At 38.0% G+C, this 24356-nt stretch overlaps 1 protein-coding gene across 5 annotated transcripts in view; it reads left to right on the forward strand.

The window, feature by feature from the left end:
- The window catches only part of MYO16 (myosin XVI), a 386560-nt gene that overhangs the window by 168809 nt on the left and 193395 nt on the right, over positions 1-24356 (forward strand). For 4 of the 5 annotated variants that reach the window (XM_080577669.1, XM_080577670.1, XM_080577671.1 and 1 more), the window contains 3 exons: positions 547-672; positions 19024-19099; positions 20464-20617. In XM_080577669.1, coding sequence (XP_080433795.1) covers positions 547-672; positions 19024-19099; positions 20464-20617 — 356 coding nt within the window. Of the gene's footprint in view, positions 1-546; positions 673-14362; positions 17926-19023; positions 19100-20463; positions 20618-24356 lie in introns of those variants that run through there. The other variant, XM_080577672.1, reaches the window with a different exon arrangement.

A 24356-nucleotide genomic window follows, 5' to 3' on the forward strand; every position in this document is an offset into this window, starting at 1 on the left:
TTGTGAAGCAACACAAGTAAAAGAAACAAAATCTCTGTGGTATTTTTTAAGAAGGTGTTTTTTATGACTGATTTTGTGGTGCAAAGTCAACATGCTTAGATTGATTATGTGTTAATGAATTCCTTTTAGAATAAAGTAATGTCATCTCACATCTGGGATATTTGAACTGTCACACCAGAAAGTTAGGTCTAGGCCAAGCTCTGCTGAAATGTGTGAATATACCTGGGCTCTTGAAGTCAGTGAATAAGCTTTAAGTGGATATTGGATATTTGCTTGAAATTGTATGAAAACGGTCTAGTGAGACTGAATTGTTTATATAGATGTCAGTAAACTGACATTCTTATTTTTTGTTGGGTTTTGTTTATAACTGATAAGAAAGATTAAGTGGTGGTTTTCTAGAATGTTGCTTTCATGTGTGTTTTGAATTTGTTGTTACTGTGACTTATCCAGCTATGTCTGTAAGGCAATCAATATATGCAATAGTGCATTATGTTTTTTTTTCTGAGAACTCTAAACTAAACATCTCAAGACATTTTCGTATTGCAGCTGCACGTGGCCTGTGCAAATGGATACAAGAATGTTGCATCTCTGATACTGGATCACGGGGCTGATCTCAATGTAGTGGATAATCAGTACTGGACACCCCTACATTTAGCTGCAAAGTATGGACAGGTAAAGCATGATTTCTTCACCTCCTTTTCTTTCTTTATGGTAGTCTTGTGTAGCAATAGCAAATATGTTCAAGACAGGGAGACTGTTCTGTTTTTAATGTGAAAAACATACTCGTTTCTGTACTATAAGTGGCATATGGAAAATGACAGAGATCATTTGAGAATAAACATCGTAAAGCTATCATCCCAATACGACTCATTAAAATCAACAGCAGTTTGTCTCCGGCAAAAAATTAAATTTGCACTGAAATTTGAAAAGGAGCCAAAATAAGCACTTTTGTCTGTTGTTTTCTTATATTCTGATGTCAAACTCTTATTTTTAGCTAGCTTATTTGCTGTATATATTTCTGTGAATGTACAGGATCCACTTAACACAGTAGTTGCATTCAAAGTTTTCCAGACATTGAGCTGTGGAACAGTGCTCTGGGAGTGGGATTTGGAGGCTGTGTCTAAATATGACTTGTGCCTCTCAACATCCCACCATTTCACATTTCCTTCACCCTTACTCTCCCAGAACATGGTCAGAGCTCCTTTCTTATGTCTGACCACTTCATGATTGCTCCCCACAGCTACCACTGACACACCTGACAACTCACAAATTACCACTTACCCACAGACACCCTCCAAAAACCTCTCTGATTCATCCTAGCTCAGCATCCCACCCTCATGCCCTTTCTCCTGTCAGGTTTCTGTTGCAGCTCCTGGAAAATTCATCCCATCCCGTCTTTGTCCTCCACAAAGAGGGACTGAGATATACTCTGCTGTGGACAAAACACTGAGCTTCATGGTGTGTCTCTGAATACAAATCGCTTTTTTCTCTTCAGATTCCTTCTGATGGCAGAGCTATCCTTCCTGACACTGTGGATGTAGGTGTACAGGGTTCGTCAGAAAATGTTTTAAATTGTAGTTGTTACCGTATTTCTTTGGTATTTTGCCATCTTCTAATGTCTGTTTCTGTCACTTTGACTATCAACCGTGCTTTTAAAAGTAACTCAGAATGGCAAAAAGTTGTTGCTCCTAAACAGGACTCTGTTTGGTTCCCCCCCCCCTTTTTTTTTTTAATTAAAGTAAATTAAATAATTAAGTAAATATAAATAAAATTCTGTATAGGCTTCTGCTGGAATATCTTCATAATATCAACTTCATAATAATCTTCACAAAAACTTCAGATAAATCTGTTTCTGATCTCACTGAAGACAATGCCATTTATTTAGCTGAATCTCTCTCCAATAATTGATGAGATGTAGGATTTTTGTTCATGTCTGTTTCTGGTATTTTAGTTGCTTTTTGGTACTCGGGAGAACAAACCTGTGAATTACGAGGCAAGTGCTGAGATACAAGATGTGGGATGCTGCTGATTTTGTATCATCCTTGAATTGGTCTGCATAGGAAGCCAAGATGACTTTTTTATGGGTTTGGTTTGTTTGTTTGCTGTTTTTTTTTTTCCTTTTTGTGTCTTTCACTGCAAGTGAACCACAAGTTAAGGACCAGATTTAAGGAACAGGATCTAATCATGCAAAAATATCTAATAAAAAGTAGGAGATGTGTCTATAGGTATTCATAGATAATTCAAATACTTTATGCATATATATAAAAATTCAGCTCTGAGACTGCCTTCTTTAGAGAACTCCTAGTTATATATTTTTAGGTTGGCATATGTATTTAAGGGTACAATTCAGTACTTACATTATACATTGATTAATTTCTTATTGGTTATTAGCATGCCATACATGAATCTTCTTACAGTATATGTATTACTTTATTTCATTTTTGTATGTGCATTATTTTATTTTTATACTATTCTAATAGTATAAATGCCTTCCAAATGCTTTTTGGACTTCAGAAATTAAATACTACTTTATAGCAAGAAGATGTAGTAAAGCAATAGTAAACTTAAGTGTATTTGAGACCAGTTAACTGTGTAGGGATGTAGATTTCTCCTATTGAGATACTCTATATCTACTCTCTTAAAGGGTATGAAAGCTCAGTGTATTTTCACAGTAGATTAAATCGTTGGTTTATATATATGTATGGGTTAGTGTATACATGCTGAAATTTCTGGAAGGTTAAGTTTATGGAGAAAATTGTCTGCAAAAATATGCTGAGCAAACATTTTGTTAGCCAGGGAGGCATCAGTGACATTTTGCATGTATTATAGTTTTATTTTTCTCATCCCATCTTGTACCGTGCTGTGCTGTAGTTCTAATATCCTTTCTGATCCCTCTGGATCCTGATGTTATACTGCAGGTAGACACATACTCGCTGTACCCATGTTCTGATTTCAGAAGGGCAAGAAAACTTTTTTCAGAAGTAATACAGTTGCAGGAGTGTAATCTTGAACGTGAGCTACTATTTCTTACATTTCAGGATGGCTTGAAAGTTCAAGCTTTGTACTGCACTAATGTAGTCATATAACGGCTACAAGTCTTATGTAGTGTGAAGCCTAATCCCTGGTTTCATTGAAAAAGACTTGAAAGGACTTATTCGAATGGAGTGAGAAAAAACCTTTCATTTGGCATGTGTGTATAACACACATATTTGTTTGCAACACTAACTCTGGATGACCTGAAATAGCTTTTTTTTGTCATAAAGTCAGGTATTTTTCTGTTTGAAACAGACCGCTACATATAAAGTTTGTAACTGAAAATGGCTAGTGGGGAAAATATCATTATTTTTGGAGTGTTCTAAGAGCTCAGCTTGCTATTTTGTGAGATGATCCTTTTTGATGGCTCTTTGTTGGACTGTGTCTCTCTTCTGGACACTCCAGCCAGTAAGTCAGCTTCATCAGGGGCCCAGCTTAAACGTCTCTGCATTGACACATGTAACATGGGCAATAAACCAGAGGAGTTAGGGATGTACACATGCCTGCAGGCCTATGACCTCATTGGCATTACAGAAACATGATGGGATGGCTCCCATGACTGGAGTGCTGGAATGAAAGGATACAGGCTCTCTAGGAAGGACAGGCAGAGGTGGTGAGGAGGGAATGTCACTCTCTATGTCAGTGAGCAGCTGGAGTTCTGCCTGGGGTGGATCTGAGAGCTTAGGGGTCAGGATTAAGGGGAGGACAGGGACAGGGGACATTTTAGTGGGATTCTGCTACAGGCCACCTGATCAGAAAGACCAAGCAGGTGAGGCCTTCTATAGACAGATAGAAGCAGCCTTGCGTTGACAACCTCTGGTCCTCATTGGGGACTTCAACCACCCCGATATCTGCTGGAGGGACAGCATGGCAGGGCACAGGCAATCCAGGAGGTTCCTGGAATGCTTGATGATAATTTCCTTCTCCAAGTGATAGAGAAGCCAATGAGGAGAGGTGCTATGCTGGACCTCCTTCCCACCAACAAGGAGGTGCTGGTGGGAAATGTGAAGTTCAGGGGCAGCCTTGACTGCAGTGGCCATGAAATGGTGCAGTTTTTCATTCAGAGGGCAGCTAGGAGGGAGCACAGAAAGCTTTCTACCCTAGACTTCAGGAGAGCAGACTCTGCCCTTTTCAGGGATCTTCTTGGTAGAGTACTATGAGACAAAGCCCTGAACAAAAGCAAGGCCCAAGAAAACTGGTTAATATTCAAGGATCACCTTCTCCAAGTTCAGAGGCAAAAACACTAGGAGTCTGCATGGATGAACAAGGAGCTACTGGCCAAACTCAGTCAGAAGAAGGAGGCCAACAGAGGATGGAAGCAAGGACAGATAGCCTGGGAGGAATATAGAGAAATCATCTGAGCAGCCAGGGATCAAGTTAGGAAAGCTAAAGCCCTATTAGAATTAACTTTGGCCAGGGACATCAAGAGCAACAAGACAGGCTTCTATAGGTATGTCAGTGATTTATCACTATTTATATCTAGTCTTTAGGAAAACTAGGGAAATTGTGGGCACTCTGGAAGGAAATGGCAGACCTGGTCACCTGGGCTATGGAAAAGGCTGAGGTACTTAGTGACTATTTTGCCTCAGTCTTCACGAGCAAGAGCTCTAGCCACATAGCTGAAGTCCCAGAAGGCAAAGAAGGGGACTGGGGAAATTAAGAACCTCTCAGTGTTGGAGAAGATCAGGTTCAAGACCATCTGAGGAACCTAAAGGTGCACAAGTCCATGGGACCTGATGAGATGCATCCACAGGTCCTGAGGGAACTGGTGGATGAAGTTGCTAAGTCACTGTCCACTGTATTTGAGAAGTTGTGGCAGGCAGTCCAGTAGATTTCTCACTGACTGGAAGAGGGGAAACATAACGCTTGTTTTTAAAAAGGGAAAAAAGGGAGATCAAGGAAACTACAGGCCTGTCGGTCTCACCTCTGTGCCAGTTAAAATGATGGAGCAGATCCTCCTGGAAACTATGCTAAGGCACATGGAAAATAAGGAGGTGATTAGTGACAGCCAACATGGCTTCACTAATGACAGATCACGCCTGACAAATCTGGTGGCTTTCTGCAATGAGGGTTACAGCTTTGGTAGATAGGGGGAGAGCAGCTGACATCAGCTAGCTGGATTGTGCAAAGCATTTGACACTGTCCCCTGTGATACTCTTGTCTCTAAATTGGAGAGATATGGATTTGACATATGGACCATTCAGGGGGTAAGGAATTGGCTGAATTGTAACACTCATAGAGTTGCAGTCAGCAGTTTAATGTCCAAGTGGAGATCAGTAACAGGTGGTGTTCCCCAGCGGTCAGTATAGGGACTGGCACTGTTTAATATCTTTGTTGGTGACATGGACAGTGGGATGGAGTGCACCCTCAGCAAGTTTACTGATGACACCAAGCTGGGTGGTGTGTCGAAATGCTGGAGGGAAGGGATGCCATCCAGTGGGACCTGGACAGGCTTTAGAGGTGGGCCTGTGTGAAACTCTTGAAGTTCAACATGGTCAAGTGCAAGGTCCTGCACCTGAGCCCAGACAATCCCAAGCACAAATACAGGCTGGGCAGAGAATAGGTTGAGAGCAACCCTGAGGAGAAGGACCTGGGGGTGTTAGTTGATGAGAAGCTTGACATGAGCCGGTAATGCGTGCTTGCAGCCCAGAAAGCCAACCATATCCTGGGCTGCATCCAAAGGAGCGCGGCCAGCAGATCGAAGCAGGTGATTCTCCCCTCCCCTGCTCTGCTCTTTTATGATCCCACGTGGTGTGCTGCATTCAGCACTGCACTAGAAGAGGTTTCCCAGAGAAGCTGTGGATGTCCTGTCCCTGGAAGGGTTCAAGGCCAGGTTGGATGAGGCTTTGAGCAATCTGGTCTGGCGGAAGGTGTCCCTGCCAATGTCAGAGAGGTTGGAATTAGATGACTTTTAAAGTCCCTTCCAACCTAACCCATTCTGTAATTCTGTAATTCTATCATTATGTCTGAGGTGATGGTGGCAGTGATTCATGCTATTCCCAGAGTTGTCAGTGAGGGGCCAGGCATCAGTTCTGCTAGTCACTGTACAAACACTTTGGGTACATGTGGATGAAGACAAATGAAGTAACATTGTACTCTTCATCGCTAAAAATAACAAAATAGAGAGGAAATATCTTCCCTATGTAGTGTTAATAATAAAACTTGGAGATACCTTCTTTTCATTGTAGATAATTTGCCATCCTTATTTAGAAGATTAAACATGGTTTGAATGTGGATTCTCGTGGAAAAAAAACAATTAAATCATTTAAATTGCTTTATCAAGAGGGATTTATGAGATGTCAGGAAAATATTTCATACAATAGCTAAGCCACCAGTGTTTTTACAATTTCCTTTATGATAATTTTGAAAAACATTTAGCCTTAATGTGAATTCGTGTGCATATCATATTTACAATTCCATTTTGAGTAGTTAATTATAGACAAATACAAGCATTGTTACTTTTTTGGGAGAATACAGTATGGCAAGGTGAGAATTACCTTAGTCAAGATGTGTTTAAACATAATCTGTTTTAAATAAAAATATATTTATGAGAAATTAGTTTTCTATGAGAAATTAGCCAGAAATATTCTTGTTTCCTGAGAAAGTCATTAATATAAATTCTTGACTCTGGCCCTTACAGTTTCTCCCTCTTGTAACACATATTTGTGGTAGGCTTTGTTTAAAAGTTTCACTTGAAAAACTCACTGCAGTGATAAACTGTATGCTTTATCAGAAGACAGTAAAAAATCTTTTTGGTTTTAGTTTGATGCACTACCATTTGTGCTTCCAGTGGGAAAGGCAGCCATTTTAAAGTGTGATAGACTGGCTTCCTTACAATTTCATATTTAAATGAAAGAATCAGAGCCATTTAGATTCTAATAAAGATGCAAATGTCTTTTAAAATGTGAAAGTATAGACATGAAGTATCCCCTGAATCTTTTACTGTCTTTTCTGTCAGGAGTTTTATGTATTTTAATTCACATTTTTAAAAAGTTCATTTGTAATGCATTCTTCCACCTCAGTTATACTACAGACGCATACTACTTTGAATGTTCTTTTCAATCATTGGGCTGATTTCTTTCCTTCCAGCCCCCATCCAATATATAATTATTATCATTATATTTTATGAGTCCTGTGAACTGATAATTCTTTCTGTCTATGAAATAACTGTAAAATTCTTATCATTCAGATATATTTTTTGTCTGGTGAACCTGCTTAACTTACTAAAATGCAATTGAACGAGTTGTACAAGTTGCACATTATGTTCTTGGAGTGCTTTATGTTATAGACCGTACATACACACATCACCTTATGAAAAAAGTGAGTAGTAATATTCTTATGAAGAAATTATTATGTAGTTTTAGAGTGACATAAACACTCGGCTGAAGGAACAGCGCTCTGTACATATAAAACTTTATGTTTGTAAATACACAAAATACTATAGAAGAATGACCCCCCCACACCTTGATATGGCTATTTCTATGATCATAACAAGAGTAGAGTTGGTACTAATTCACTTTACATGGAAAAAAATAAATTGAATCCACCGAAGTTTAAAATTTATAGTGAGAAAATTTAATTTGGAGCAGTAAAGGAAGAAATTTATGAAGAATATAGGCACTGGAAGCATAATGTTACAAAACTCAAGTTGTAAATTAATACACAATGTAAGTGGATCACAAAAAGCTTATTTCTCCAGCTTCCACAGTAAACGATATGATAAATTGTTGGAGCAATGATACATTATCCTGAGTGAGCAAAGCATGTGAAAAACATCACACTCACCCCTATTAATCAAATTCTGGCTTGTACAAGCACCTTGATAATGGCAAAAGCAGTTTTATTTAGGATGGGATTCTTCTCAACTAAATTTAGCTAACTACAACTTGAATACAAATTCAAAGCTTTTCCTTACCAGAATGAAGACTAACCTCTAGGGTGCAATTCAGGCAAGTCTAAGAGGTGCATTTAAAGTAGGTGGGATGAATCATTACTTGGAGGTCAGCCTCTCCCTCAGACTACAGAGGGTATAAGCAACTAACAGATGCTAGATGTCTAACTTGAACACTTTAACAAAATATGAGAGAAATCCAGTCCAAAAAGGATGGGCAAACAGGCCAAAGGATAGGTGAATTGCACATTGGATATTCTGCTTCTCCCTAGTCATTGTAAAGGGGCCATGGAGCAGATGTCTCACTCTTAAATGACATAAAGCTGCACAGAGTAAATCCTACATAGGCAGTACAGTTAAAGACTTACAACAATACCTATCTTATCAAATGCAAAACATAATGGATTCCTTATAAAGAGAGAATAACTAGGAGTTTTCAGTGTCAGTATATCTTACCTAATGTTTTAAAAAAATATGTAGCTACATTTATATATATTTGGAGAGAAAAGCAGTTTCAAACATTCTAGTCACTGATAAATTTACTATCTACAATTTGCTCAAATGGTTATAGTCTCAATATTGAAAAAGAACATAAGTGAATGATAAATGAATCATGCTATTAGTGCCTGAGTGTGTAGATCCAGTGTAGAATTTCTTCCTTTATTGCATAGAAGTACAGGATAATACTGCTGAGTTTGAGGAGTATTTACAGGATGTGGCTATTGAGTATAGGATAAGGTAACTGAGGCTACTGCCTGAAGGTCAGTCTCTCTTTTTGTAAAATGATGTTTGCTTTGCAGAAACTGATTAGGTTACCGATCAGTGCATTGCTAGACTGGATACCGAAATACTGCCAGCTGCAAACATTAAAAAACAATAGTAATAGCATTGAAAAATAGGAATATTTTTAAGCATGGTACTTCTGAGTTTCTAGGACTGTTGTCATTTTCCACCCTGTAAATATAAGGACTAAAACCAATTTTTTATTTTTAATGCAAGTTGAGAGTCTCACATAATACCTAAAAAGAGACACTATTGTGGTATTAAGGTCTGAGTTGCTCAATAACTTAATAAAATGATGGAATATAATAACCTCTTCAAAACACACGCAAATCTGCATCAATGGCACACAAAATCCTATTCAAAATAAGATTATGAAGGCAACAAAGCAAGCCTCAAGAAACGAGAATGTGCCAGGATTGCTTAAGTAAGTTTAACAGGGCCTTTTGAGCATATACATTCTATTTGATCTAATTGATGGCAATTTCAGCTTCTTCTCTCATTCACATACGGCATGGGAAGTGCTGATCTATTGGTGGCTATTGCCTGTGCACACCAGAGTGGGACATACAGTCACTGGGATACCACACCTCTCATGCCCTCGCTGATACCAACTGAGGAAGGGGAACTTGTGTTTCTCAGGCTGATGCCCTCGTTTGTATTTAGCATAGCGATCTCTCTGTGAGCAGCTAGTAGTCTGGCACTGGAAGTGCTGTCCCTGCTGGACACCTTCCGGGCTGCTGTGATCAAGAGAGCACGCACTCACCCTCCCTGTGGTGGGAATAGGCTGAAGCTCTGACGCTTGCCTTGGGTACTTTGGCAGATTTCCCAGGCACAAGCTGTTTCTTTGTTGTTTATCACAGAAATGTCACCTTTCAAACCAGCTATCAGAGGCGTGCAGGTCAGAGCTGACTCCCCAGTAGCTTAAATACTACCTCTCCCAAAATTTCATCCTTGGGGGATGCTGCCTGCCTGTGTATAAACTGTTAAATTGCTAAATCAAAGAAGGCTAGGGATTAAGCCAGGGAACAGTCTGACTCGCATTCACATTGTTTAGAGCTAGCTTTCTCTATAGAAGATTAGTCTTGTTTCTAGAGAGCTGGTTGGAGTGGTCCAAAGCAGAGTCAGGGACAGAGCTAACAGTTAAGCAGTGTGGATTATAAGGGTTACTTAAGCTTGCTCCATTGCACTCTCTTATTTAACAAGATGGATTTAGCATGTGGCTTTGAGGCTTTAACAGTTTCATGATATCAAAAAAAAAAAAAAAAGATTGTTGAACTGCTGGCTGACTCTACAAAAGTAACTCTTGCAATAGAAAGGATTTGCCATTAAGCATAAGTAAACAAAAATTGTTTAGTGAGCTCAGATGTTTAGCTTATGTTTCTTATTATATTATATATATCCTGTGTCATTTTTAAAATTTGTGTGTGAAACTGGCAATGTGTAAGTATATTCTCCCTTAATACACATTTGGTTGGGCTGAATCATACCCTTCTGTCTAGTTAGTTCATCCAAACACAGCATTTCACAGCTGAAGTTTGAGAGAACACATCTTGTTACTAGTTGTCTAATTTGCTTATCGTTACCGGAACACATTAGTAATTCAACCCAACTATGAACTATTTTCTTATGCGCATGTTGACCCCAAAATAGGAGAGAATCCACAGAGATCGTTACAATATGCTACGGTGTAGACAGGATACCTGAACTCTTTGTAGGAAATGATATTAAATCTCATTCCACTTTGGCCATTTCTATAGTAGTTCCTTTGATTGCAGTTTCTGGACTTCTGCAAACACGTTCCACAAATATTTTCAATGAGAAGAACCTAAAGAAGCAGGTGCTTGTTCGGTATTTCAAAGAGAATAGAGTATAGTCACTCCGGGAATACATATTTTCTCTGTCAAGCAGCTGGAATCTTTCATTTATGGTCAGAAAATCCTCTCGAGAATGCTTTATCCAGTCATATCTCACCCTCTTTTCTTTAGTCTTTTTGTTCATCTTCGGCATTCATGATGATACTCAGGTAGAACAGCAGCATTTCCCTTCAGATCCAATTACACTCATTTTCCTCAAGCAGAGAGACCTCTTTGGGATTTCTGCCTGTGATATCATTCTTTCACTCTCAATATACTCAGAAGTTTTCTGTGAATCTTTCAAATGCTAATTTCGGGTACAGAATACTAAGGCAAGAGAAGCTAGATTCACACAATACCAAATGATAACAAAATAGAAGTACAAGTTTAAGCTTCATACACAGACTCGGGGCAGCCTCGATTTCCAAAAATACTATAAAATTCTCAGTGGTTACAAGTATGTAGTTAAAGCTGAGATGTGCATTGGCTACATGATGTTTATTTCACTACTTCAGGATCATAGCGATCAAAATTAAAATTAATTTCCTTGAAGTAACAGCAATAGTAACTATCTCTTATATACATAGTATGTATATATGAAAATAGGAGAGGCGTATATCATAAACAAGGTTGAAAAGACTGTTCAGGCAAAAACTTTGAGAAGTGCCAGATTTATGGTCCTCTGTGGCATGAATATAGAACTTGTATGAGCATAACTTAAAACATCTTTCATCACAAGATCATGCAATATTTTCCCAATGTAATCTATTTTTTTTTTCTCTGTCTAATTTCCTGGAGGACTGAAAAATAGAAATGTAGGTTATAGTCTTGAAGTAAGGACTGCTTAAGTCTTCACGTCAGCTGAAAAGAAAACTTTTTACTGACCTTTGTCACTTTCTTAAGTAGCTGAAAACAGTATTATGTTGTCCTTCTTTAGTCAAACTATTCCAGAGGCTTAAAAAGTGCATTTAAGCAGTAAAGGTTAAACACACTGACTACAGAAAGGTAGTGGTGACACTTGGGGAATCTGGGTTCCATTCCAAACTCTGTCTATAAACAGGCCCAATCTTTACAGTTCATTCCTCCCACGTGTAACCTTATTTGTTCCATTCCCTCCAGTCTGTTCCATTCTTGTTTTTATTCCATTGCTTCGGTGTCCCATTTATTTGCCTGGCTTCGTGTCTCATCTTAGGCTTCTTATCCCAATCCTTCTTTCCTTGCACAGCCAGTTTCTGTCCCTCCTCCTCTCCCTGGTTCTCGTCCAAGCTTTATTTTCTCTACTTTGGCTTCATGCCAACCTTCCTGCCCTTCTGTTGTACTTATCCCTTTCTCCCACTTGCTCACAGTCCCAATCTCCCTTGTTCAATCTCAGTGTTTTTTCCTCACAATGTCACTTTCCTCTTTCATTTTCTTTTTCAGCTTAGTTTGTCTCTGCCTACATCCTGGCTCCTTGCCACATCTCTCTTCTTCCCTTTCACTTCATTTATTTGATGCTGTTTGTTCCAAAGTCCAGTGTTTTATTCATGCTCTGTTCTATTTTTCCCCTCCACTCTTACTACCCTGCTGTTCATCTCATACCTGCAACCTACTTTTTCTAATCTGTTCCACTTTACTGACCGCAGGTGGCTATGGTCCCCTTTTCTCTGTGCTGAAACAGGGAAAATATCTTCCTTGTCTATATTGTATTAAGAAGAGAGATCAGTAATGAGTTTCAGACATCATTTCATGTTGCTAGAACAGTACTACGGATGAGATTAGCAATTGCAGAGAAAATGCTACTTAGCCCCTGAATGATAGATACTGCTTTTATTTTTTTACATATGGAACTTTGGCTTCAAGGAAGACGCAGTCTTTTAAGGTGTACTATTTTGTAAGGAACAACGAATATACGATATGATCTTCAAAACTGAAATCACAGAAACTCTAACAGTTTAATAATTGCCTTACTTAAAAATGTTGGGCATCTCAGTCACAGGCTCTACATTTTTTTTTTCCCCAGTATAAGTAAATATAGTTCCCTAACCTGCACTTTTCTTAATATCCTTGATGCTTTGCTAAGTGCCTATTCTCACTTCATTCTATTAATTAAATACATCTCCAGTGCTTTTCAGTTTAGTTTCTTACATGATCACTTACCTGATCTTATTTATTCCATCTGCTCAATATATGGCTAGCCTGAAGTTACAGCAATTCCATAACAGAAGCTTAGTAATAATAATAATAATTGTAATAACAAAAACTGAAAGTACTTACCTGATTTATATTTTTTATTGCAGATCTTTTGAACATCCAAATTTTTTCTGGCTAACAGAGCCACTGGTACTGGTTAGACTAACATTTAGGCCTACAGTGGACTTAAGAGCAAAGGTGGGCTCTTTGGTTTATCCATTAGAATCTAAAAAACTGTCTTGTAAGCATCTGGTGCCTATGATTTTTTCAAAAGTTTGCAACTTGAGAACAAAGAGACAATGAAAAGGATATTGTCAGCCCACAGAATTCGTCTTCTGCCTAATACGAAGTCTTCACGTCATACAAACATGGGAGCTCACAAGGGTTGAACAATATATTTTCCCACACCCTGCTCCCAGAAGTGCTTCATTTTTGGCTGATTTATCTTTCTGACACACACACACACACACACACACATATATATATATATATTTTTTTTAAGGAATCATAAAAACTCACAGGCAGCAGTCCTAGCAAAGTGCCTAGTAAAAATCACAGTGAGGTGAATATTCACTTTTCCAGTTCAGTGAAGTATAATTTAGCCTTATAAGCAATTGAAACCTGGTTCTTATGAGTGCAGTTGAAGTCCATGTTACTCAGTGGTGAAAACTGTTGTTAATAATGGTCTAACCAGTAGTTTTGCCTAGGGTTTTGTTGTGTTTAGTGAATAAGGACTGTAGATATTAAAATAATTCTTGAGGATTTCACTTTTTCCCCACACAACATTGTGAGATTTATGGTCCAAAAAATTTTTGATATAAGGTTGTTGGTCCACTGGTTTCCTATTATGTGGCTTTGTCCAGCTGTGGATGAGAGTATGCCAGGGACCACATCCACAGAAAATGGAGTGGGAATCTACAAAGTGACAGTAGGTAGAAGGCAATTGCACGAGGAAGGTGGGAAAGTCTTAGTGAAAGAGAACTGAAGGATAGATGTCAAGAAAAAAAAGTAGAGTTGTCCCCAAGGAAGTGTAAGAGCACAAATAAAAGGATGGAAGAAAAGTTGTTGAGACATGTAGGGAGATAGGAGTCTTAGAGGGAACAGAGAGAAAGAGCTTGGGGAAGCAAAAATGGTGGGTGGGTGAACGAAAGGTTGATCATGAAGCAGGTCACTAAGGGTGGTAGGAAATCTCCAACTTTGTAAAAGAAAAAGAGGAGTGGGCAGAAATGTTGGTTTCGATAGAAGAAAAGTGAGGGACTGAAGGAATTTGCTGCTGGGGGTGTATGCAAATTAGATGATGCATATTTATTGCTGTGCAAAGTAACACATGAGCATATTTGCAAAAAACCTCCAGTTTTCTAAGTTTATAACTTGAGCAGGTATTTCTCCAATGGTGAATAAAAGGAAATAAATAATATCTCAAATAGTTGTATTGGGGCTTAATAATAATTATAATTATATATATACTTATATATAATATATAATTATATAATATACAGTATATAATATAATCATATATTAATTATTATATTAATTATATATTAATTATAATATGTAATATATAATTATAATTACAACATATACATATATATAAATATAATTATAAATAAAAAATTAATAATTCAAGAGGTCAAAGTTCAGCCAGAGCGAGCAACCCAACCTCTGTGGGTGCTGGCACAAGTTTAGTGTCCTGTGCATTAATTCAGAAGAAAATATCTGACTGGACAGGAAAGGAAGAGAGACACTTTTCAGGAGCACTGATTCTGCTCTCCAGCTAATTCACTAGCCTTAAAACTAACATGGAGTGAGAGCAGATCAGAACTGCCTTTTCAGCCTTTGGTGTATAGGAAGAGTCCTGAGGAACCTCTATTACTCCTTCATGCCCTATTTCCTACCCTGTCACTGCAGTCACTTATCTGTGGCAACAGGCCTCACAGTTATCAGCTGGACAAAATTTGTGCATATCAGCTTATGGTTTATGAAACTGAGCATTTGGCTGTCTTTGCTAATCTTTTGTGTGTGGTAAAACTTAGCCCCTTTTTCTTTTGCAGAGGGAAATTTTGTAATTTTTGAAAACTTTGTAATATGCCTACTGTGGTTAATCTATTTATGCTTTTTTTCCCTTGTAACTTTTATTGTACTCCATGTTTCATTACGTTTAAAGAGCTGTTCAACTCCAGTGGTCCCCTGTCCAGCAATGTTCATCTGTGCATATTTTTCTAGCTCCTTTGATCATAAGTGTTGCTCCCATTAATGTGAATCACACTTCATTTTCTTGTAATATTTCCTATGAGTACTAAAGTTCACTGCAGGAGGCAGGCTGCATTTTTCTTCACTTTCTACTTTAGAAAAAAACAGTTCTGTTGGTGTAACTGTAGTAGTAATCTGTCTGCACATCTGATCGTGCAATCTGTCTTGTTTATCAAGCTCAGATTTCTCAAATGCACAAAAAAACTTTTTATTTATATAAGACTTTGTAAAGCTGTAATTAATATAACCTTTCTTAATATATTTTCATTAAAAATTTCCTATGTCCACAGATATTCAAACTGTTAAAAGTTCACTAACTAGTTCATGGAGATGAAATGGTCTCCTTTGGAAAAGCTGTAGGTGAACTGTTACATTACACAGTCACAGAATAGTTGAGGTGGAAAGGGACCTCTGGAGGTCATCTGGTCCCATCCCCTGATCGAGCAGGACCACCTACAGCAGGGTGCCTGGACCATGTCCAGGCGGCTTTTGAAGATCTCCAAGGAGGAGACCCCACAGCCTCTTTGGGCAGCCTGTGCCAGTGCTCTGCCACTCGCACAATAAGAAAGTATTTCCTGATGTTCAGAGGGAGCCTCCAGTGTTCCAGTTTCTGCCCATTGTCTCTTGTCCTAGCACTGGGTACCACTGGAAAGAGCCTGGTTCTGTCCTCTCTGCACACTCCCTTCAGTTACTGATATACATTGATGAGATACCCCCTGTGAGCCTTCTCTTCTCCAGGCTGAACAGGCGCAGCTTGCTCAGCCTTTCCTCACAGAAGAGAGGCTCCAGTCCCAAATCATCCTTGTGGCCCTTCATTGGACTCTCTCCGGTAGCTCCATGTCTCTCATGTACTGAGGAGCCCAGAACTGGATCCATTACTCCAGATGTGGCTTTGGCAGTGCTGAGTAGAGGGGATCACCTTGATCTGCTGGCCACACTCCTCCTAAAGCAGCCCAGTAAGCTGTTGGCCTTCTTAGTCGTGAGGGCACATTGCTGGCTCATGTTCAGCTTGGTCTCTACTAGGAACCAAAGGTCCTTCTCTGCAGAGCTGCTTTCCAGCTGGGTTGCCCCCAGCATGTGCTGGTGCTTGGGGTTGTTCTTCCGCAGTGGCAGGACTTGGCATTTCTGTTTGTTGAATTACATGAGGTTCTGTGATCCCATTTCTGCAGCCTGTCAAGGTCCTTCTGGATGGCCACATGACCCTCTGGTCTATCAGCCACCCCTCCCAGTTCTGTGTCATCAGCAAACTTACTGAGGTTTCCCTCCACCTCATCACCCAGCTCACTAATGAAGATGTTAAACAGGACTGGATCCAGTATTTACCCCTGGGGTACACCATTAGTTACTGGCCTTCACCTAGACTTCTTGCCAGTGATCACCAGCCTCTGAGCCCATCCACTGAGCCAGTTTTCAATCCACTTGAATGGTGGAATGTCAATGCCTTACGTGTTACTCTGTTTGGCAAACATAACATCAGAATGGCCTGGGAACTGAGATTTACAGTGTAGTCTTGGGGATGTTTTGAAGACATCCTTTCTAGGTGCAGCCTGGAAAAATCATGGCAATATGCATTTGAAAATATATTAGTGATGAGCAAAGTCACTGACTGATGTGAAGCTGGAACAGGAGTCTGAGAGCTGAAAAGGTAAGGCACAGAGGGTGTATGAAGGCCTTTGAAAATGAGGGCAAGCAGTTTATGGCCTGTGAGAAAAGAAGGAACCCATAGGGAATCTAAAAGGTATGACTTCCATATTAAAGAGGTAAGGAAGAAAATATTCCTTGTGACAGTATTCTCAACAGTCAGATGGCAAGACACCCAGGAAGGGATGTCAAAGAGAGGTAGAAAAATTAAAATTTGGTCAGAACGCTGAGAGTATCTACGTATATAGAGGGAGTTGTACTTTAGTTGTAAAGAGAAGTAACTGTTTGATTTGTGAAGGAGAGTACTCAGAGCTAAGTTCTGAAAAGAGAGAAGTAGGGTGGAAGAGGTTTCCATGTGTCCTGTCAAAAGACACTGAATAAATATTTAGAGGCATAAGAGGAAAATCAAGGCAAGTGACATTTTTAAGCAGATGTTTTAAATAATAGCTGTTACTAGTACTTCTCTGCACAGTGAATCATCACTTAATAATTTTTTCCCCTCTACATAAAATGGAAATAAGAATCAAAATACATATTGATGTTTTCTTTAGATATTTCATTAGATATTGCAGTTTTTCTTATCATATCTACTTTATTTGTAACTCCGCAACTAAAATACTTTTGGACAGTGGTAATTTGCTGTGATAATATATATATTTCTATTGTCAGGCACAGTTCAGAAGATAGAGCAACTGGATTTTAAAATACTGCTTCTAAAAGATAAGGGAATGACGTTAAAATTAACACAGACAGTTCTGGTTATCCTAGAGCAGGTAACTGAAATTAGCAGTGACCTGAATGCCTTAGTTGTGGTGATGTGCATCAAGGATTTCCAGCTGGAGTTATTTCTTTGACAGCAGGAAGCATTGGCATCACACCATGTAAGGGTCTTCGTGTGGCATAAATCCAAAACTTGGGTAACCCAAAACGCTGTTTGTTGTTACTAAATCGAAAGTGCATTAAAAAAACCTCCTTTGATACAACCTCTACCACTTTTCACAATGGCTGTTAATGAGATTACGGAACTGCCGCTGATTTAGTCAGTTTAATGACTAACGACATTCCATTTTTTTTTCATAATGAAAAAACACAGAGATATATGTGTTGAGGGTTCTTGGTTGAAAGCTGGGCTAATTGGATTTGGAAATAAAGCTGTTATGGCTTCCTCCCTGCTTCCACGGTTTGCTGAATTTTCTGCTGTTACAGCCAGAATGGAAAGCCCACATTAGAAAGCCATGGAGTGCAAGATCATTTTATTTTTATAGAAATTTATAACACTATTTTCCTGGCTTTCTGCAATTAGAGGTTTGATTTTTTCCCCCCTGCATTTAGCTGATTCTTCCTTATCATGTTTTTTCCTAGTAAATTGTCTAAAAATATTGAATCCACATGGAATTTAATATTTAAATTGCAATGTTTTCCTTCCTTTTCAGCCCCTGTGTTATTAATCTATCATTTGTTTGGTTTTGTGCCAAATTGCTATCTTTTGCCTTACCTGCTGTCTGATCTAGGTCTCATTTTTCTTTAGCTCTCTTCTGCTCTAAAGAATCCTCTTTCCTGTGCACCCTACTTTCCCCTGTGCTCTCCCTCCTCTGTTGGTTACATTTACATTATAAATTTTATTTTTCTTAGCAAAAAATTAAATTGCAAACAGTTCTCTCATTTAGTTGATCTCTGACTTTGCTTCTAAATGTATTTTTGTTTCTTGTGTAGTTTCTTACTATTTTCTTACCAACCAATTTATCAGGGTAGACATTACTACAGTCTTTGATGGAGAAATATCCTTTGAGACTTCAGTGGAGTGATAGGAAAGCTTGCTAAAAACAGTTGCTTGCAGCATTTATGCAGGAATTGAAAAATATGTTTTAGACTTTTTCATTATATGATACTATATCCTACTCTACTGTACTATAATTGTTCCAATTACTAGTAGGTTAAATTGACTTGGTAAACATAAGATAAATGTGCCAATTTCTACTGCTGACAGAGAAAAGATTTACTTCCATGGTGGCTGTGAGTCATACCCCTTTGGCAGTGATGGTACACAGCTGGTGAATTAGTTAGGCATAAAGAAATATTTGTGATCCCAGTCATGACAGGTGGTGATGGAAGGTTAGTTTTTTTTTTCCTTGCTGATTTGGATTTGTTTGCACATTTAAGGATGGAGGGAGAGTTCAGGGTTGGACTTGTGCTGAGGATACACTGAAACTGTAATAGAACTGTATTTTACTTTGTCTCTGGTGAACTATATGAATGTGTAGTAGCTCCAGAAGGAGCTGCAAGTGTTGCCTTTGGTTATTGTATTACTTCACCTAGTGCAGGAAGGACCAAATACACTGAATGACAGCTGTACTGTTCCTGCCCTGCTTCTGCCATTTCAAAGACCTATTTTGCCTGTTTCAGACCCACCTTGTGAAGCTGCTTTTGATGCACTGGGCAAATCCCAATCTTCTTAACTGCAATAATGAAAAACCTTCAGGTAGGTGAAAATCTATGTGTATTATGTGTGCTAGTTACTGTGACACTTTTTTCCTTTTTACTAACTTAGTTATGAACACATACACATATTTAAGTATACATATGCATATAGTTTATATAGTGTGTGTAGTTACATACATATATACACGTGTTTATAGTTTTTTGTATATTGCTGAGAACTGCTAGTCACAGTCATGAAAGATGTCATATCATATGATAGCATTTTCTTCCACATGTTGCATTCTCTGGTTATTTTTAGTTATGTTTCTTCCTTGTAAGTTTGTCAGTGCTTGGTGATAGCTGCATTTCTGCTTCCTTGGTGACTTCTTACTGAGTTCCCTTCTGTTTCTCAATTGATGATATCACATAGACTGGAATTCCTGTAGCTGCTAAATGAACACAAATTCACCATCCAGATTTCAAATGTAGTAGCTGTAGTTTCCCATAGAAGAAGGCACCTTCTTTGATCAGATAGCAACAGGAGCTGAAGCACCGACTCTAAAGGAAGTAGAATTATAGACTGAATTAGGTTGAAAGGGACTTCATATCTTCAGGTCTAGCCCAGGGATCAAGGCAGAGCTAATGTCAGTAATGCTAGATAGCAGTGTTGGAGAGAAGAAACATGTAGTTGTTCAACCTTCCAGGCCTAAGTTGAAATGAAAATGGAACCCAAGAATGTAGAAAATTGAATTATTTCTTTTTAGGAGGAGAAACTTCCTTTGCATAATAAAGGAAGTTAAGTTATGCTTCAAATAATGAAGTAGCTACAAGTATACTCCTAGGGAACTCCACAACACTTACATTCAGGAAAGTTGTTCCTGATTAGATACACACCAGTTTGTATAAAAGGCTATGGTCTAAACCATACACCTAACAATACAGCTAGCTAAACATTTTTAGTATGTGTTAATTAATATTAATACAGTTGAATTAACTGTATTTCTGGTCTGCAAACACATCCAATTTCAGTGCTTTTGTATGTACAAGACATAAATCTAGTTTGTAGAAATGTAAAAGATTCAAAAGCTATTTCAGTGTATTTTCATTGAAGTACAGAGGTGAAAATAGTTTTGTTGTTTTTACTGATGTCCTATGAATTATTGAATAAATACTTCATTTCGCTACACAGACTAGTTTTGAGGTTTTGCAGATGACAATTTAATTTCATACTGAATTTATTCACCTTTGCTTTTTCCAGTAATTTCAAGTATTATTTTATGATCAATATCTGAACAATTCTTTCCTTTTTAACGAAATAGTTATCTAGCCATCTGCTTAATCTTAATCTGATCTGGAAAGCTGAATTGAAAGGAGCTTTTCTGTACTGTTTTCTTTGTCTGATATCTTGGTGTTCCAATGTCTTAGATATTGCAGCTTCTGAGTTTATTGAGGAAATGCTTTTGAAGGCTGAAATTGTTTGGGAGGAAAAAATGAAAGACCCTTTATCTGTTTCTACTTTATCTCAAGAAGAGCCTTATGAAGAGATCATCCATGATCTGCCTGCATTTTCCAATAAACTGTAAGTGTTTCTGTTAAGAGTGATGCACTGAGGCATGCACTCAGATTATCATTTGAACCATATTTATCAATCTTTCAATCCTGTCTGTGTGTCCGTGGAGACAAACCCATCTAGACACGATCCTGGTCATCCTATTGTAGGTGTCCCTGCTTGAGTAGAGAGGTTGGACAAAATCACCTCTACAGGTCCCTTCCAACCTCAACTGTTCTGTGATTCTGTGTGACTTGATGGATCAAGTAACTGTTTAATTTTGGAACTTTACTGAATCATTTTGTTTGTTTGTATCTCTCATCTCTTTTTGTCAACCTTAATTCTATAAACTTTAATTCAACCTTAATTCTATGAGTAATAAAATACACTGGCATTTGCCAGTAAAATGATCTGGCATTCCTTTAGCAGAATTATTAGGGGTTAATAATGTAGATCCAAACATCCTTTTATTAAGGTAGATGGGAATAGTGTAGTAAAACTACAAATGCCTATGAAAGAAGTATGGACAAGTCCTGAAAGTAAAAACAATACATACAGTTACGGATAAAATGATATGGCTCCAGGTAGTCACAGATTTATAGTTAGGTTTGTACTGTTTAAAATTCAAGAGGAATTTTAGTAGAATTTTGCAGTGTATTGAACTAAAGAATCAATTTGTGTCTTAAATTGTAAATTTTGATATTTTAATATTTTCTTGTGAATCTTAAGAGAAGACTGTCATACATATGTGGAAAAAAAGGTATAAAATGGGTTAGAAGCATCAAGGGTAGTTTTGTGGTAGTGCAAGATGTTGATTTCTCAAATTGTAATTTCCATATACTATGATTGATCAGAATTTTAAAAGGTATAGATAATTCCTTTATATATTATGTAGTTGCCATATAGTTGCTGTATGGTTGAAGCATGTTTGTTGTACAAGGTTTTGAAATATTGACATTGGTTTTTTTGGTACTGGAGAGTATGTGGGGAAAAATAATTAAAACCCCTCAAATCATATATGTAGAGAGACAGAGAGGATATATTGGCTTGCATTTTGTAACAGTTATAATTTATAGTCTGCAGAGCATATTTGCAACACATTAAAATCTGGATGTAGTAAGCAATTGTTATGAAATGTTTAATCTGCTAAATTTAGAATTCCATGGGCTATACTTACATATACTAAAGACTGCATATTTCATGTATAGTAAACCCAGAGTATTGATTCTGCTTAATGATTGGTATTCACTAAGTTACATAGCTGGGTTTAGTATATTAATGCTTATGGAATTATTAATTTATCATGTTTGTTAATTCCTTATGAAATAAGCAGTCCTCTAGTCTAATCCACTGTTCCAATGACCTGAATCATGCTCCTTAACTGTCATTTAAGTAAGAAGTTTGAATTTTGAGATACAAAAGAAAGGATTTAGATTCAACCATAAAGAAAAAACGTATTTTTATTTATTGGTAAAAGTTATAATACCAGAAGTAGAAGGTAGGTTACTCCTATAACATTGTAATGATGCCTAGCAAAAGAGTTATTGTTCCAGGTTTTAGAGACTTTGATAACTTTTTCATTGTTCCTGTGTCTGGATGATGCATCATTCTTTTTTTAATTTCCAGTGTTTTATATTCTAGAAGTTTGTGCTGTGGTGCATGTGTTGTACTGGATACTGTTCTTTGATGCTAAAACACATTAACCTTTAGAATACATGACTTGGGTAGAGTAGGAGTGGTCTGAAAATCTGAGTTCTCCACACTCTCTTTCCTCTAATACATAGATGAAGAGATACTTTTTGAGAACTTTCTAACTGGTTAGTACAAAACTGCCACGGGTGATGAACTTCACTAGAAGTTTTGGAAAAGCAATGCACATTGACTGTAAAAACAAAGTGGGATTTATGTGTGGAAATGGGCTGATCAGTCCCAGTGTGACTGCAGCTAGTTTGATGGTACTTAAACAGCCTTCCTGAGAACACATGCCAGGTCAAACCAAAGATCTCTGTAGCCGTGCACACAGACTTCGACAGTGGTCCATTGCAAATAGCTGGTGAGAAAATGTAAGGATATGTTAAGCTTGAAGTAATGCTTCTTTGGCACATTCTCCAGACTTTCAGCAGTCTTAGGTTTAGGGACTTTCTGAACCAGAACTTTTCACTGACCGGCTATCAGGCCTGCTATCAGTGAACTTGCTGGCTAGCCAGCAATTCTGAGATGGGTGAGCTCCTGAGAGGCAAAAGAACTGGTGTATTTGGCATGTGTGTGATCCAGGTATCACTGCTGGAAATGTGGAAAAATGTGAGTGATCCACACCACACTTTCTGCAGAGTTCCATTTTGCTTAGAAACAGTATTTATTGATCTTACTTTATAGTCACCTGAAAATCAGGTGTCATTTCAAAGCTAGTCATCTTAGTTCGGTAGTAGCATGCTTGTTCAACAGTGAAAAACAAAGCATTACAGAGGCTTATTCTTCCAAATTATAGTAGCCATCTTCTCAAGATATACTGAATTATCCTCCAGAAGGCCTATTTGTCTTAGTTCATGAAAGAGGAAGCTTAGATGACTGTGTTCAACCAAATTCTTACCTTTTCAATGGCTGATGCTGAAATTGAAGAGTTTCATCCTTTTACCTCTATTAGAGCCCACAGACAGACATGTAATATGCTAGGATGAAGATGAATCTGTCTGTATTATTCTTGTGTATCAAACAGAAATTTTAGTGCTGCAAAGATGAATGCACGATAATAACCTGCACAATTGCTTTGGTCTATATTATTTCCAGTCTTTGTCAACTCTCCTGACATAGGGAAGTATGTTTAGACTGAGGAGATAGTTTAACAAGAGTTAATATAATGCTGTAGTTCAGTCATATTTCTTTGTGGCCATCTCTCAGAAGAGAACAGTGTTCAAAAGGACACTCCAAAATGATAAACAAACAATTACAAATGGCATGTGCTCTGTCAAGAAACCTGATTTTGCTGGTTCTAGATTAAATTACAGTATCAATTTCTGAAATAAATCTATGAATAGACTAATTGAAGATTAGTGTCTCTACTTGGTTAAAAAAATTAAAATTTATCAGTCGGTATGTTTGCGGTATGCAAGGTTATCAAGCAAACCTGGGTTCCTTTAGTCAGGCATTGAGTTTATCCACCTGAACCTGTTATTGTGAAGTACTAATTTCAGTATTGGAATACTTTTTTTCCTAGTTTTTCTACTGAGTTACTGAGTACTTTTGTCTGTGTGACCAAGGAGAGGTAGACTAGGAAGGTAATTGTGGTGAGTTACCCCATCTGGCACTCACCAAAGCCACCTTGCTCCCTCTCATCCTCCTCCGAGGGACAAGGGAGAAAATAGGAAGCTTAGGAAGGAGAAGCGTGTGGGCTGACATAAAGACAGGAAGTTTGCTTACTAACTACCATTACAGGCAAAGCAGACTCAGCATGGATAATTTAACTTAATTTATTGCCAATTGAAAAAAAAATAATGAGTACAAAGTTGAGTATCAGGAAACAAAACCAATAAAAGAAACAGTTGTAATCCTAATAATACAGTCAGAACATTCTCTGTTAGTCCACTGGCAAAACCAACTGCACCCGAATACATCAGCTGATATAGCTTATGGTTCAGGAAATCAAATTGGTTGTATCTGTTTAAGTGGACTTTAGGCTTGTGATAGAGCTGTGATGATCCCCACCATGCTTCTAGTTTAGTACATGTACTTGTAGAAATTGAGTTTGAGATGACAAAGCAGAAAAGAGATT

Source organism: Anser brachyrhynchus (assembly GCF_964034855.1).
Source record: "Anser brachyrhynchus genome assembly, chromosome: 1".
Lineage (NCBI taxonomy): Eukaryota > Metazoa > Chordata > Aves > Anseriformes > Anatidae > Anser > Anser brachyrhynchus.